Source organism: Alternaria atra (genome assembly GCF_907166805.1).
Source record: "Alternaria atra isolate CS162 genome assembly, contig: 21, whole genome shotgun sequence".
In the NCBI taxonomy this organism is placed as follows: domain Eukaryota; kingdom Fungi; phylum Ascomycota; class Dothideomycetes; order Pleosporales; family Pleosporaceae; genus Alternaria; species Alternaria atra.
The window spans coordinates 865,863-882,535 of record NW_025091319.1 but is presented as its reverse complement, the minus strand read 5'-3'; the positions used below and the strand labels follow the sequence as shown (position 1 = coordinate 882,535).

Genomic DNA, 16,673 nt, shown 5'->3' with positions numbered 1-16,673 from the left:
TTTTCACAGCTTCTGACCGGTCATACAAGATCTGCTTTATCGTCTGTGCTACAGCGTTGCCGGTGAGACGCGGTTTTGTGTCGTAAATGAGGCACGTCATGGCCAGCGAAGCGCTGAGGAACAGGCAGCTTCGTAGTACTGCATAACAACGATCAATTACGCACAAGGGTATAGCTTCCATGTCCGAGTGCGGGTCTGAGCAGGACTTCTTTCCGAACTAGTACCTCAGATGAGAAGTTGAATGCACAATACATCTACTGCTGCCTATGTATGACCCATGCATGAGTAGACGTATCGACGACTCCTGTGGCTGTTCAGCTGCATATGCGCTGCAAGGCATCCATTACTTGCTTTTGATATCCACGGGCTGGCCTTGGCGTATCATTGGAGAGGCAGTCATCAATGCATGGCAGTCAAGATATGGTATCATGGTCTGCTCGATGATGTGCTTGACGCCGCGTCTTCGGACCTTCTATGTAGCTCCCTTGTCGTGAACTCATCGCTAGGTCCGAGTAGCTTCCAGAGGCTAGCTCCCACCCTGCAGCAGTTCATGTTTCTTTTACACTCAAGTCTCGCCCTTGAAGCGCACCCAAAGTCTAAAAGGCCCTTCCCAATCGTGACCACAAGCGCCAAGTTGAGCGTTTGTCGCGTCGCAGAGGTTCACCGCCAGTCAGAGTGGAGAAAACGCGTGCGTGGTATATAGCATAGGCGTGCCCGCCGTCGTCGCGCGCGCGCGCAACACTGAGCTGCTTTCCCAGCTCTGCGTCTTCCATGCCCATCTCATAGCCGAGGTCGGACATCCCATGACATTGAAGCCATGATCATACACCACTGTAGCTCCTCTAGACGGCTTACGTTGGAAGCAATGTCGACCTCCGAGGACAGCTTGTGGAGAAGAGGGCGAACGCCATTGGTTGATTGCCATGGGCTTCGATATGGCCATCCCACAACGCGCCCGCAGTTGCACCTCCGAAGCATATTCGCGATTGCCACCTATAACTGACCCCTCGTTCGCACTTGCCGGAAGCTTCAGGAAGTATAGCAAATTCACTCTGACTCATCTTGACTCTTGCGACACATCGACTCAGTGTCTCCCTTGCTATCGCCTCGGTAGTTTCGTCATAGATACCTAGCACCTTAACCCACACCCATTTCGCGCCCCGCCACTCACGCCTCCCTCGACAAATACAAACACACACACATCGCCCCAGAAGCTTGTCGCGGCCCATCCCCTACCTGCGCCACATCGTACCTCTTGCCGGCTTCTCTGACGACCGACAATCGCTTTCCGACGACTTGCCACCCTGCTCCTTCCTCGCGCATACCACGTACATACCGATACACGTATACGCTTCAGACTTCCGCCAACGACTACAACTAGCCTTGCACAGCGCCGACCAGTCGCGTTCGGCCCTCTCATTTGGAGTCATCCTCAGCTTTACAGCCAGCGCCTTTAAACACGCTTTGACCCCTTGAGGTTGAGGCCAGGTGCTACTAGTAAAAGCTTCGGACCACTCCTCCTTCCAACCGGCACATGAGCGGCTACCTCTGGAAATACTACCTCGAAGATGATGTCGACAACTTTCGACATGTCCTCGCAACTCCCACGCATACGAACCGGTCGGCAACACAGAAAGGCTTCGCTAGCTGGCAGGGCGGAGGATTTGCCACAACAGTGAATGGTAGTCCGGGAAGCTACAATGCATCACCGATAACGAGTGCCAAGGGCCGTAAGATGGGCATGGGTGCGGTTGCAAATCTCAGTCGATTCGACATCAACAGTCGCGATGCGGCTGGCATGACTATCCTACACCATGCTGCGTCATCGACCGCGGAGAGCGCTGTAGAGTTCGCGCAAGCACTGCTAGAACATCCTTGGACCGACGTGTACATTCAAGATGCCGAGAATGGTTGGACTGCGCTTCATAGGGCCTTCTACTTTGGCAATATCGCCATTGCACGCCTCATCCTGAATCGCGATGCGCAAGACATCCTTGGTCAAGGGTCTAGCGGGTTCAATCAGCATGCGCGGGGCCTGGTCAAGATCAAAGACAAGGAAGGATACGGTCCTCTAGATCTGTTCTCTATGACTATCAAGGATCGGACTTTGCGACCGGAAGAAGCGCCCGCCTTCGATACTGACTCAGATGACGAGATGGCTCATGGAGACAGTGGCGATGTGGATGATGAGACGCGCAGGAAGTTGATTGCCCCACCTGTACTTCTCGAAGGAGACGAAGTGTACACTTTTGGCAGCAACAAAAACGTCACCCTTGGTTTTGGTGATGAAGATGACCGCCAGTATCCAGAGCGCATCACTTTGCGCAGACCTGATCACCTCCTTCAGCGTTTCTATAGGGAGCATCGTGAACGACAGAATCAGTATTGGGCTGCGACAGGCGCCCCGATACAGGATTCTGGACTTCTTCAAGCGCGCAGTACTGTAGATCTTCCAACTCACATCCGGAATACTCCGATAGTCATCCAGGACGTACGAATGTCGAAACTGCATACTGCTGTCTTAACAACTGACCCGGTATCCAACCTGTACATGTGTGGCCATGGCCCAGGCGGTCGCTTAGGCACGGGCAACGAAACGACGAGATACCAGTTCACTTGTATCGAAAGCGGCGGCCTGGGTCAGAAGAAGGTTGCTGCTGTCGCCTTGGGGCAAAACCACACTTTGGCTATTACCGAAGAGGGAGAGGTCTACTCATGGGGTAACAATGCATACGGACAGTTGGGGTATGCGCTGCCGAAGCCGGCCGTAAAAGACGACGACCCGATCTCGACAATTCCTCGACAGATCTTTGGACCGTTGAAACGAGATGTTGTTACAGGTATTGCCGCATCACGGATACATTCGGTCGTTCACACTGCGACGTCCTTGTATACCTTCGGCAAGAATGAGGGCCAGCTTGGTATCGTGGACTCAGACGCTCGGTCGCTGGAGATGCAAATTATTCCCAGGAAGATTGCTGCAGCCTTATTTTCCAGTCCTATCCACTCGGTCTCGGCCATCGACGGTGCTACAATATGTCTTCTGGAGAACCGTGAAGTTTGGGTATTTGCGAACTATGGCTATGCGAAGCTCAGCTTTCCCTTGGACGGTTTCACCAGTAACTTCCTCAAGGAGAGCTGGTTGACTACCAAGTACGATACCGCGCCAAACAGGATCAGCAAGATTACATCTGGTGGTGACACAATCTGCGCGCTATCTACATCTGGTGAAGTCTTCACAGTCGCTGTCAGCCGGCGTTCAGAGGGTGCCCAAGATGCCGGCACATCGACCACGAACCCGAAGCAAATCAGAGGAGCTTTGTCTGCACCGTTCCGCATCTGGTCGTCTAAGAAGAGCCACATGGCAGCAAGAGATGTTGATGTCGACCAAGATGGTTCTATCATCTTAACAACCGAGGTTGGTAGCGTCTGGAGACGTACAAAACGAGCAACTATCAAGAATGCAAGCGTCACTGCTGCCGTCGAATCCAAGCCGAAAGACTACAAATTCCAGCGTGTTTCAGGCTTGACCCGGGTGATTGCTGTTCGCGCCTCCGCATTTGGTGCATACGCTGCGATTCGCAAGGACTGCGACGTTACCAGAAACCAGATAGGTGTGGACGAGGCCGGGCTCTGGGACGACCTAGCGCCGTTGCTCTCTTTCCATGAGATGACAAACTATGAAGAAACATCGGACGACGAAGAGCCTACACCAAGATTTTGGACCCGAGCTTCAGAAGCGCAAGGTCTACGCAAACGTGTTTTGAAGTCGAAAGACCTGGAAGCGGAAATGACTGACATCTTGCAACGTTCGTTGATGACACCAGATCGAACGTACAACATGGAAGTAGGATCTACTCTATCTGATGTTCGCATACCCGTTCACGAGTTCATCTTGACTGGACGCAGCCGTGTCTTGCGGGATGCTCTGCTCGACTTTCGGGTCCAGGGCTCCGACTATGCGATACCTGACCTGCTGACTGTCAAGGCAGAGGGAGGAAGGGTTCTCATACTCTTCCAAGGACTTGATTTCCTTACTATTTTTAATCTTGTTCTTTACGCGTATACCGACTCTGTTGTGGACTTCTGGAACGTCACGCGGCACTACCCCACATTGGCACATAGGTACCGTTCGGTACGGACAGAACTAATGAAGATTGCTTCTCGTCTCGATATGCGACAGCTCGAGCCTGCCGTACGTCAAATGGTCAAACCGCGGAGATCCTTGCATATGGATATGGAACTCGCCATCAAGGATCGGTCTTTCTTCGAGAGCGGCGACGTCATCGTCGACCTTGCTGATGGTCAGATGCTGCTGCATTCGGATGTTATCTGCCAGCGTTGTCCCTTCTTCGAAGGTTTGTTCCGAGGACGCGCTGGTGGTCAGTGGCTCGCAGGAAGACGGACCGAGGACTCTTCGCTTGTTCACATTGATCTGACGCACGTTGACACTCGCCTCTTCGAGCTCATCGTTCGTCATCTCTACACTGATGCTGGTGAGGAGATTTTTGAGGATGTCACAAGCGAAGACTTGAATGACTTGTTAGCACTTGACGAGTTGCTAGACCATGTCATGGATGTCATGTCTGTTGCCAATGAGTTGATGCTGGACCGCCTGTCACAGATCTGTCAAAGACTGATAGGTCGTTATGGTATGTATATCCATTCGCTCTTACTGCACTATTGCTAATCAAAGTGCAGTCAACGCACGAAATGTCTGTTCTCTTCTCACAGCAGTCGCACCAAGTTCGGTTGCTGAATTCAAAGACGCGGCGCTCGAGTACGTGTGTCTGAGCTTAGAGGCAGTCATGCAGAACGGCTCACTAGACGAACTTGATGAGGACTTGCTGTTGGAACTCAATCAGGTCGCTCATGATAACCAACTCGCTTACTTACCTTTTGCGAGAAGTGGACGAGCTGAAGCTCTTCTCTTCGATCGCTACCCGGAGCTTGCTGAAAGGATAGAACGTGGCAAGCGCGCCAAGGTCGATGCGATAGTACTATCAAACAAGTACGCGGACAGCGACAATCTCTCATCTTCTTTCAGAGCCCAGAGCCTGGAAGAAGTGGCGGCCTCCCCACTACGTCAGCGCAACCGAAGAAGAGTATCCAAGGAGGCGAAGAGTCCAGTAATGTCGCCAGCGCTGAAAGATAAAGCTTCGGCTCAAGACCTCATGTTCGAGATGTCAGATGGCGAAGATGACGAGGGAATACCAAAGAAGATCAAGCCTCCGCGGTTCACAGAGAACAGCGGAGATGAGAGAGCGCTAGAAACACCAGTTGGATCTCCTGAGACGCCCTGGGGCACGATTCCAAGACCATCACCGCATACAATTGACAAAGGGGGTGATATACCACTCAAGTCTGTCAGTCCTCTTCCTCCGCCAGCTATCAAGGAGGCAAGACCGCCTGGTCAGCCTTGGGTCCCCACATCGCTTGCAGGTCCTAAGCTTGAACTCAAGGATATTATGGCTCAAGAGTCTTCAGCTACACCATCAAACTTGTCGATCGGCCTCTCTCGAGGCGAGAGCGAACGGATCGCGAAGGCTATACCTGTAAAGATGTCGCAAAAAGAACGTAACCGTCTACGACAAGCCCAGAAACTTGGTACACCCATCGAAAAGCCACAGCCAGTGCCACCAGCTGTATCTCCTTGGACAGCAGCTGCGCATCGAAAGCCAAGCAACAGTCCTGTGGTGGCCCCAGCAGTGGCACCATCGCCGCCACCGAAGCCATCGCCTGAGCCTTCTCGAGCATCAAGCACGCCTCAGCTTACCATGCGGCAAACTGTAGCGAAGAAGGGTGCTGCATCGAAGCACAAGGACAAACGAACCGCCTCACAAAGTCAAGAACTAACAGGAGCTGCGTCGCCTTCCCAAGCTCGTCCCGCTGCTTCAGAAAGAGGCATGTCAGTCTCGACCGATCCCATTCCGACGCCTCGATCTGTCCGCCATATTCCTTTGCCACAACACTCGCTGACGTCTCCAAGTCAGCATCTTAGCATGATGGAGATCCTGTCGTTGCAAGAAGCCGAGAAGACTTCAATACGTGATGCAGCAGCTAAACGTAGTCTACAGGAGATCCAACAAGAGCAAGAATTTCAGCAGTGGTGGGAGCAGGAGAGTAGACGTGTTATTGAGGAAGAAGAGCAGACCAAGAGACTAGTAGACAAGCTTTCCAAGCCTGCTGGTCGCGGTCGAGGCAAAGGTCGTGGTGGAAGAGGTAGCAAGGCTAAAGGTCAAGACAACAAAGACGGCGGAGACGAGGCTGACCGTGGTAAAAGCAAGCATGACGTCAGCGCTGGGCCAGTCACCAAGCCGAACCCACCACCAAAAGCGGGTCCAAAACAGGATGCCGATGGTCGCACGCCTGGACGCGATAGTGCAGCCAGAGGCGGCCGTGGCAGAATCGGCCGCGGCGGTCGAGGTGGCGCAAGAGGCGGGCGTCCACAAGGACCACCGAGAGATGGTACCGCTGTATCTGCACAGCAGGGACACGCTCCAACTCCCCCGACATGAGTTTGGGGATCATCATTGTATATAGCATCTTGACGAGCTTGTATATTTATACCATAACATCTACAGTAGCATTTAGATCATCGAACTATCCATTTCATAACATGATGAGTGCGCGTCTTCAAGCCACATTGAGACCGTGATATTGTGCGTCGCTGGATATATTCAGATCTGGTAACCGCCCATTGAAGACTCCCGGACAACGGGTCATGGTAGTATCACCCCCCGTAATTTTAAACCAACCCAGAACCGACAGCAATTTTTTGAAAGAGCAAAGAAGAGACCGGCCATACGCAGTTTTTGCGTAAGTTTTGAAACAGCGATTTTCAGATGCATGAAGGAGTAAAGGAGGTACCTCTGGAAAAGGTGTTTATATACTGCCGCCCACGACCCGTGCATCGGGTGGATATAGAACATTGAGACATGGACCTGGCAGTTATGCAATTCTTCTGGAGAGCAGAAATAGGGGGCAGGTCTGCTCATGAGATCAAGATTTGATGTTTCTGAGTGAAGATAGAGGACAGAGGAAACCATTCACGTTAATCCTGTTCTTGCTGTTTTCGAAAAATCGCAGGAGCGCGCAGCATAAGCTTCTTTTGCATACTTTTAGCGATATGATGCGTGGATATGGAGATGGAAGAATGAATTCCAGAAGCTCTTAGATGAGATGTAGATACTCGGGCAAAGCTAGCACATGGCCCATCTTGTGATGCCGCGCAAAAGTGGTTGTCGAATACGTCGGTGTCACCTCGTAATCCTCGGTAGACGTTCAGTAGGCGCGATGATATATAAGTATCTTGGTCCTACCACCTCTATCTCTTGTTCATCATACTCCTTCCTACTCTATGAAATCAAATATCGACACAGAGGCATTATGTCTCGAGACCTGAACTGCCCACTATCCAGCCAAAGCCACTGTTTCAAAAGTCACTACATGGGCTTCATGTATTCAGCCTGCTTCTATGTACAAAAAAAGCACTTTGACGTCAAAAAAGCCCTAAGAATACCGTTGAGTCATGACTCATAGGGCCGCGGGTCTACAAAAGATAAAGCTTCAAGCTTCTCTCCTTCGTATCATCTATCCATAGGAGTATGCTCTCATTCTCCAAAACAAAGACCGGCTCAGCTATGTTTCTGCTTCCGAAAAATCGAAACGATACAGATATCTGGAGCAAAACGGGAAAGCCAAACGGTATCAATGAACGTGTCCGTCCCCTCTTCTGCGTTGTTATAATTTCGCAAGCCATACCCATAAAAGATATTCAGAAAAGCATTATGTGGAATTGACCTGATTCTTGAAGTTCAAAAACCTCGTCTTCAACCCCCCATGGTGAGTTCACATCGACAGTCTTCAAATGACATGTTGTTCTGTAGATGTACAGAGCCCACCGACGTAGAGACTGCACCAGAGTTGACGAGTTCTCCATTCATGTCTGCGTACGCCGTCGCTATAAATTCTTCTCGTCACTGGAGTACATCGAGTTAATCATCCACTCAATCTTCTCTTCAACAACACAGATGAGCATGAGTCGCATGTTGAGTCTGGTTGTGCTGCACACAAAAAATGCCACATATCGCCAATCATAAGCAGTTTCTACCAAAACGTCTGCCACATCTTCTACGACCGGTGAGCTCGTTTTCCTTCCAAAAATGTTGAAAAAGCACCATGTCTTCGCAGCCCAATCAAAAAAAAAATACAAGCAGCGCTCAGGCGAAGAGAGACTCACCATATGAATACTTCGTCTTTCCTGCAATAAAACTCTGGTCATACCTCATCACTTTCAGAGGAACGAAAACAAAACATGCCTATCTCAGGCTGGTGGAGAAGAGAGCTGCGAAAAAAAAGCTATGTGTGACAACGTGGTCCGTAACCCACGACGGGCACAGAGAAGCGTTCATGGTTCCCCAACTTGCAGAATTGATGATAAGCATCATCGCGACATACAATGATGCACTATGACAAGTGTAGAGTTGGTATAGCTTGGAAGATCCATGGTGTGATGCGGATAGTTGGTAAAAGATGCAACGTACCTGGATGATTTGGAAAGCACATATGGTCAGCACCAAGATGAACATATCTAAAAGTAACATACGCAATGCATTAAACCAGTTTCCGCACAGAATATCTATTATACACATGTCGAATCGAAGTCGCTTTTCCTCTCCAGTCTAATCAATACCTCCTATACATGCTTCGTTCGCAAAATCGTTTCAACTGACACCCAAAACTCAACTCCTGAACCCTTGTAGGATCCCCACAAAACGCTCAAGGCTGCATCCAATCCACACCTTCCTTCCGCAGTTGATGGCATTCTTGATCATGCACTCTGCCGTACCGAGGTCATCCTTATTTAGCAGGATGCATAAGTCATGATCCTCTGGTTCTAACGACTAGTGATCATGACGTTGCGGTAGTAGCTTGTGCTCAGGTCGATTGAGTGCTTGAGCCACAGGTCTTCGGTAAGTGGGAGCTTGAGGATGGCGTTGCGGTTGGTTCGCTGAGTACATGTTAGCTTGAGACTCTCGTGACCAAGAAGGGCGATTTGATATACCTGAGTCTTTGAGATCAGATTGGCAACGGTGCCAGCAATCTCCATGAGCGCCACACGCTCTTCCAAACCGCAAGTGCCTAGCCTGTCGCGTCCAGCAATTTCTAGTGCACGCTGTAGCTTGGTAAGAAGCTCTTGAACTCGGTTGTCCAGCTCCTCGTCAACGCGGTAGTTCGAGCGTTGGCCCGTCGTATCAATCAACTCAATGTAGTCAAAGTAGATCTGACCACCTTGAGCCCAACCTTGTAATGCTTCCTTCGGGCGAGCAGATGGTGACTTAGAAACAAAGCCGCCCATGAGCTCACGAAGCGCATCGTAGTCGCGAGAGACGATAGCCTCCGGGCCAACTTTGCGGCAGAGTACTTCGTGCGCCTCCTCGAGCTCCTCAGCCTTGATGAGATGAGTCGCCTCACGTAGAGCATCGCCACCTGACTTCGCTTGCAATGCAGCGGCAGCGTGAAGCCATGTCGCAGGGACCTGGAGATCGCGCGTAAGGCAGTCGTAGGTGGCATCACCCTCCTCCAAGGAGTACGAGTTCGAAAACTGGTTGACAAGCGAGCGGATGTAGTGTTCTCGCATTGCTGGAGATGAGAGATGCGAGTATACCCAAATCGCAGTGGTCCAGTGCTCTGGTGTATGTAGCGAAGCGGCATATGTGAGCGTGATCTTATCACCCAGCTCGACAAGCGGGTTCACGGCTTGCACATCGTCTGCAGCGCCAGGTGCAGACCATGACTGGAGCGAACGGCGGAAGTTGCCGTCATCTTCATCTTGACCGCGAGAAGTGGGCATAGCAACCTTGCGCTCATCTGCTTCGCTCTCATCATCTTGTCGAGACTTGAAGAGCTGGAACAACTGAAATGAGAGACGAGCGTTGAAGGGATTGCCGGACACATTCTCGGGAGCGAGAACGTCCTCAACATTGGCGGGAAGTCCCATTTTCTCCGCCGCGTAGAGCTTCAGGATGCCCCAGAGCAGGTCTTCTCGGTGCTCAGCATCCGGATCGTTCCAGCCCATGTCGGCATTGTTTTGGATAAACCAAGGCACCGGCTTGACATCTTCATGACCATCTCTAACAGCGTCCGCAAACTGCGCAACAGCCATCTCGATGGGCTCGTCGATCATCGTACCGTACCACAGGCGAAGTCCGAAGGCTCGTCGCCAATCAAGAGCAAACCGGCTCGAGATATTGAAGGTAGAAGCCCGGTTCTCTCGGCCAGTTCCCGCTTTGCCTTCCGACTTGGTACAATTACCGGAGAGAAGCTCGTAGAGGGCACGCTGGGGATCCTCCATCTCGGAAAGCACATCCAGACGACGCCACTCTTCAAGCTGAGTGACCATGCTTTGGCGCATCGTTTCGTCACCGCCGATCTGAGAAATCATTGTGGCCAGCCGTAGATCAAGTCCATCCAGCAATGTATGACAAGCATCGGCAACATTGTTGCAGCTGAGGTGAGCGATTGCGCGCTCTTCAGCCGTGGCAGCTTGCTGGGCATGCTTCTGCGCATCATCCCAGACAAGCAGCTTCCAGAAATCCGACAGTCTCTCTTTCCGATACACGTTGACGTTCTCTTCGTGCACGTCACCCGGAACCCGATCGGCGTCATCGAACAAAAGGGAGAGCAGTTGCCAAGCTTGCTGCTCGTGAACGCCAGGCGGCGCGTCGAGCGCGACAGCCTTTGCCATACTGGAGAACTCGACTGGAGCAGGATCAGTTAGGAGTTTTGCTGAAGGCACACCATCAGTCGTGACGATCTTAGTGTGTTGTTTCTGAAGCGAAAGGGTTTCAGGTGCGGACTGGTTTTGGTCAGTACTCATACTACGATAGCCATTAAACACCATAAGCTTACATCGCTGAAGGTGGGCATCTTCAAGAAACGCATGTCCTTCGTAGCATCAACGAGTGGTTCTTGAGCCGTTGAGAAGATACCGCCTTCGAGGTGTGAGGGGCCTTTGTTGCCGTAGATCAGGACGTTCGTTTCGCTGAAGTGGGGTTTGCTGCAACCGTGGAAGTCTTTGTCGGCATCGGCAAGCTCGTCGAGATCGGAGGCGGTTTTGGGTCGCTTGGAATAGGGTAACTAGAGACAAGAGTTTCAGCAATCTTGTCCCATATCAATTTTTGACTACATACACGGGCGGACGTAAGGTCCAAGCGTCAATCTATGAAGGAGAACCACGTAGGAAACCCGCCACAGACCGCGCCCCATTAATACAAACGCCAATAGGGAGGGGAATTCAAACCTCAATACCATGTCCACCACGCTTGGGAAACTGTTGCTTCTCCGTCTCTCCGAACAGAGAGTCCATCAAATCCATTGCAGTAGTCATCTGTCGTGCACCGAAGGATTGGGAAAAATTCGTAGGCTGCGATTCGTGTTCTCGTAGCACGTTGCCCTGGCTTTCGCGGAGAGCATATCGATCCTGCTTCTTCGGGCTTATCGTGCGCTGGAGCTGGTTTGCCCAATCGTCATCGAATACCGGCTGTGCTTTTGAAGGTGTACCAGTGCCAGGCTTCATGAACTGGCTAGCCTTCAAGATAGACTTCGGCTTCAATGTGCTCCTGAATGGATCTTCCTTAGCGGTGTCTTGCTCCGTGGTTCGAATTGGTCCGGACACAGAATCCGCCATGTTCTGGTCGCGTGCCAATTCCAATTCGCTTTCTTCAGAGTAGTCAGCATCCTGCTGCCCATCAAGCGAACCCACGGAGCGCCGCCCTAAAAAAGACTCGCCTCGGTTGTCTTCCATCTCTTCCTCATCCATATAAGCCGAATCATCGCCGAAGCCACCAGGCACACTCGCACGACCACTACGCATTCCCTTCTTGAAGTCGAACGTGTCGTCAGGGCTAGACTGTGACTGAGTAGGGCTGACGAAGGAGTCATCTTGGGGTGTGCTCGTCATCTGGCTCGAGCGATGTTGCTGCTCAGCTGGGGTATCGGGGACGTCGCTGAGATCGCTTGACGCATCATCGTCTTCCTCATCGCTGTAGTCGTCGTAGTCAAGACCGTAGGACGAAAAGTGGGGGACAGAGAAGGTCCATTCACCAGTAGCCTGGTTGTACCCGATGAAAGTAGTTCCGGCCACACGCTTGAGACGCTCGAGATGCTTGACATCCTTCTTGCCGGCCCTGTTGCGAGGCCAGGAGTTACCAAGGACGATCTCGGAAGGCTGGTTCAGAGCAGTGCCTAGCGGTGGCTTTGGCAGGCAGGTGCAGCTCTCTCCATAGACCGTAGCGTTGCGTGCATTGAGCTGTACAATGTCACCGAACAGCTTGTCGAGATCAACTTCAGATAGGTCGACAGGCTTGCCGTGATGGAACTTGATCTGACCAATGTTGTGACGACCGACAATGAAGTCAGGCACGCTCCTAAGCTCCTGCTTGCTCATCTTCTTCAGTCGATCCAGCGAGGGGCTCGACCAGTACTCTCCTGGCTTGGGGTCTTGTCCAGGTTGTATGTTGAGTGATGCGGAAGACGTGGAAGAAAGCACGTGGTCCTCAGAAACACGAGCAAGCTCATTTCCATTGACTTGCTGCATGGCCGGGCGAGGAGCTTCGCTGCCGGCGTTGTTGTTATTGCTAGCCCGCGGTGAGGCGTCTTCCTCATCCTGCCTAACGACCAGTGCAGTCTCTCCGTTGGTCTCTCCGTTGGGACTGTCGCCACCAGCAAAGCTGACACGCTTCTGCGAAGGTTCATCAAACAATGGAGCCCTGCTGCTGATATGGCGGTTGATGTTAAGTCGCTTCAGACTGCCGTTGCCGAAGTTGCGTCCGGTGTTCGAGAAAGCACCTGGTGCAAGTATGCTACTGGTTTCGGGTGTGAAGCTGTTCCGAAGATTGCTCGTAGACAGGCTCTTGCCCAAAGATCGTGAGAGGCTGCCGCTTGCAAAGAGGCTACCGCCGAGGGCTTGGCCGCCGTTCTGGCTTGCTCCACCGGCTGGAGTGCCGTAAGTGGAGTATGTGAATCCATAACCGCCCCTTTTGGTTTGCGGAGTGAGAAGACGGGTCGATGCGGCAGGGTTAAGCTTGTGCTGAGGCAGTATGGCGTTCTTCTTGTTCTTCTGGCTGCTGGACAAGGGAGTGGCTAGTGGGCCAGGGCTCTGAGTAGGGGTAGCGAGTCCAGCGAAGAGGGCGTCGTTGCCATAGGGGTTGGTGTTCATGGATGTGTTTAACAAAGAGCTTCCCGAAGCACCGAATAAGCTGTTGTTAAGGTTCGGCTGCTCCTGTTGTTGTTGCTGCGAGAAGAGAGAACCGCCCATGCCTGATTGGTTGTTGTTCGACTGTCCAAGTCCGCCACCGAAGAGACCACCTCCAGTGTTCGTGTTCGACGTAGAGCCACCAAACAAACCGCCAGGCTTTTGTTGGTTGTTGTTCTGGCCACCACCGAATAGGCCACCACCTCCTGTGTTTTGCTGGTTGTTGTTGTTACCGAGGCCACCGAACAAGCCTCCGCCAGTTGATCCAGTGTTCGTGTTGTTAGCAGTAGAACCGCCAAACAAACCGCCAGTAGCAGGCTTTTGACCGAACAAGCCACCTCCAGTGTTGTTGGTGTTGTTGGCAGTAGAACCGCCAAACAACCCGCCAGTAGACGGCTGGCTCTGGTTTGCTTGACCACCAAAGAGGCCGCCACCTGTGGCACCAGTGCTTGCGCCGCCAAAGAGTCCACCCGGCTTCTGTTGGTTGTTGTTGTTCTGGCCGAATCCACCACCACTACCACCGCCAAACAGGCCTCCAGAGTTTGTGTTTTGAGCCGGAGCTTGGTTGTTCTGCCCGAAACCTCCAGCTGTACTACCACCAAAGAGACCGCCGCCGGTGTTCGTGGATGTGTTGTTGGCACCAAACGCTGGAGTGGACGAGGTTTGGTTGTTGGATTGACCGAAGAGACCACCGCCGCCAGTGTTCGATTGGCCGAATGCGCCACCGGTGTTTGTTGCACCACCTCCAAAGGGTGTTGAGGTAGTGTTAGTCGCGGCACCGCCCCCGAAAAGACCACCACCCGTGGCAGGCTTGTTCTGCCCGAACAGTCCACCGCCGCCAGTTGTAGATGAGCCGAAACCTCCACCTCCAGAGCCAAATCCTCCGGCAGTGTTGTTCGTTGTTGAGGCACCTCCAAAGAGACCTCCAGTTGTACCAGTCGTGGTGTTGTTATTTGAGCCGAATAGTCCGCCGGTTGCAGGCTTATTCTGACCGAATAGTCCGCCTCCCGTAGTATTGTTGTTCGCTCCGAACGCGGAACCCGTGCTCTGACCAAATCCTGATGTGGTAGCAGTGTTCGTGTTACCGCCACCGAAGAGACTGCCACCGGTGTTGGCAGCTGCACCGAAGCCTGTAGATGCGGTGGTATTGTTGTTGTTGCTACCAAAGCCACCAAAACCAGTGCTCTGTCCGAATGCTCCAGCTTGGCCATTTTGGTTGCCATACCGCCTGCCTTGATTGTAGTCGGCTACGCGCAACTCCTCGAGGGAGTAGTTCGTGTACGGTTGTTGGAAGGTGATGGTCTGGTACTGCGACTGTGCGTTGCCTGTACCATCCTTCTCCTGGAATGGCTGGAACGGAGTGTTGGCAGTACCGTTGTTTGGGGGTGGGTTGCTGCCTCCGCCGAAAGCACCTCCAGTGCTGGCACCGAAGCCGCCCGTCGTGGTGTTCGTGTTGGTAGAACCGAATCCGCTGCTGGTGTTGCCGCCTCCAAACAAACCTCCGCCTCCTGTTGTTGAAGCGCCGAAGCCTGTCGCCGGCTTGTTCTGGCCAAAGAGACCACCTCCAGTGTTTGTATTGCTGGAACCGAAAGCCGAGGTTGTGGTATTGGTGTTCGTCGCTCCAAAGCCACCACCAAACGTGCTGCCACCTGTAGCGCCACCGCCGCCAAAGAGGCCACCGCCCGTCGTCGAAGCGCCGAAGGGTTTCGAACCGAAAGCATTGTTGTTGTTTGTTGCGCTGGCACCGAAGCCACCTGAAGGGTAAAGTTAGTTTTTGATCGGGGCAAACTGAAATTTATGGATCCACGCGAAAATGTACATCGCCGCAAAAGCGCGCCGGAGAGCGTAGTATCGTCGGCAACCCTGATTCGAAGTACAAAGCGACCTGGGTGACGACGTAGTGATCCGAATCGTGACGCGATAGTGAAGCGCAACCGTTCCACATACCTGAGCCCCCAAAAGGCGAGCTCGAGCTGGCGTTGTTGCCGCCCCCGAACATTGTGCTGCCCGTGTTGTTTGCGCCGCCGCCGAATATGCTCGTACCGGTATTCGCGTTTGAGCCGAAGCCTGAGGCGAAGGGCAAGTTAGACACGGTTCGTCGAGGAGGCCGTGGCGATGTCGCAAGGCGCATCGAAGCGGTCGCGTGTAAAGGAATCCAAGAATTCAAGCAAGACTTCGCACTTACCAGTTGATGTGTTGTTGTTAGATGAACCAAATCCACCGAAGCCAGTAGACTGGTTGTTGTTGTTGGAGCCAAAGCCCCCGAAACCACCGCCGAAGGACATTTTGAATTTGTCCGACGGGTTGCGCGTGTGTCGGTTACTAGTTGACTAGCAATGCGCAGTAGAGTCTTGCGGATGTAGCGTGGTTGATAGAATCGAGGTGCAGGAGCTCTGATAGAGGCAGGTGTTGATGAGAGCTTCGCGGAAAACGCGCCAAGGAATGGGCGGCTCGAAACAAGGCGCGGTGGGGTGTTTGCTGCGGGCGAGCAAAAGAGTAAAGAGTGGAATTAGTAGGAAGAGGTCAGACACGGCACTGATTAAGTAGTGAAATGGCCGTCATGGAAGGGAAAGAGCGACGGACGCGAGAGTTTGGAGAGACAAGCAAAGGTGAGGGTGCACTTAGGAGGAAGGCACGTCAAAATTGCGCTAAGCTGTCGCCGGGGCGTCACGTGTACCTTTCCCAAGCCCACTTCCTAGCAAAACACTCTTTGATACGGTTGCGGCCGCTGCATATATGACAAAGCAAGATAGGGACTGACGAATGATACGGCACGTTTCCTGGGCGCGATTTGTGTGCGGAGATGCCTGAGGGATACCTGTCGCTACCTACGGCTGCCTGGTGGATGGGAGACACGTCGCCACCAAAATCGTTCCTGCACAGCCAACTAGACTCACTTTGCAGGGAAAGGACCGGTCTAGCCATAGATAGTTGGCTATGAGTTTGGTGAAAACCAGCTGTATGCGAAACAGAGGATAGGTTGATTTTGTGAGTGGTGAGACTGCTCGCAAGCCACAATCTCTGAGTTGGTGCTTTCATTGTTCCGTCGCTTCACTCCGTCATACCCAGGTAGTCCCATGACATGCCTTTAAGATCATGTGATACTCCGGGGTCTGAAAAGACGTCAAAGTCTCGACTGCTTCTCTTGCCAGCAGCGCCAATAGTTCCGACGCCACTAGAACTGAACTGTCCGTTTTGTTCGTGGGACGTATTCCAAGGTTGCGTGATTCGAGATACTACAATTGCCCTGTGATTGCAGCATACACTATATAGATCATGTTGTCCTCGCTCCGTAGCAGCAGTATAATACAAAGTAATCCAATAGTGTTTGGGTGACTGCATCATAGCCGTATACCTAGCTCTGCTCTCAGCCCTACCCATCTCAATTCCCCACCACAACCAAAATCGCGCTAGA

The 16,673-nt window shown here is 52.4% G+C and overlaps 2 protein-coding genes across 2 annotated transcripts; one reads left to right on the top strand and one right to left on the bottom strand.

Annotated features, from left to right (window-relative positions):
• Window positions 1-1,534: 1,534 nt before the first annotated feature.
• On the top strand, window positions 1,535-6,518 carry ALTATR162_LOCUS717 (uncharacterized protein; the record flags this gene model as incomplete). Its single annotated transcript, XM_043308311.1, has 2 exons — window positions 1,535-4,652; window positions 4,702-6,518. 2 exons carry the CDS (start codon window positions 1,535-1,537, stop codon window positions 6,516-6,518), a joined length of 4,935 nt encoding a protein of 1,644 aa, XP_043164246.1.
• Window positions 6,519-8,899: 2,381 nt separating this feature from the next.
• On the bottom strand, window positions 8,900-15,543 carry ALTATR162_LOCUS716 (uncharacterized protein; the record flags this gene model as incomplete). The annotated part of the gene is made up of 5 exons (XM_043308310.1): window positions 8,900-9,013; window positions 9,068-10,861; window positions 10,915-11,142; window positions 11,306-15,012; window positions 15,444-15,543. 5 exons carry the CDS (start codon window positions 15,541-15,543, stop codon window positions 8,900-8,902), a joined length of 5,943 nt encoding a protein of 1,980 aa, XP_043164245.1.
• Between the last annotated feature and the right edge of the window lie 1,130 nt (window positions 15,544-16,673).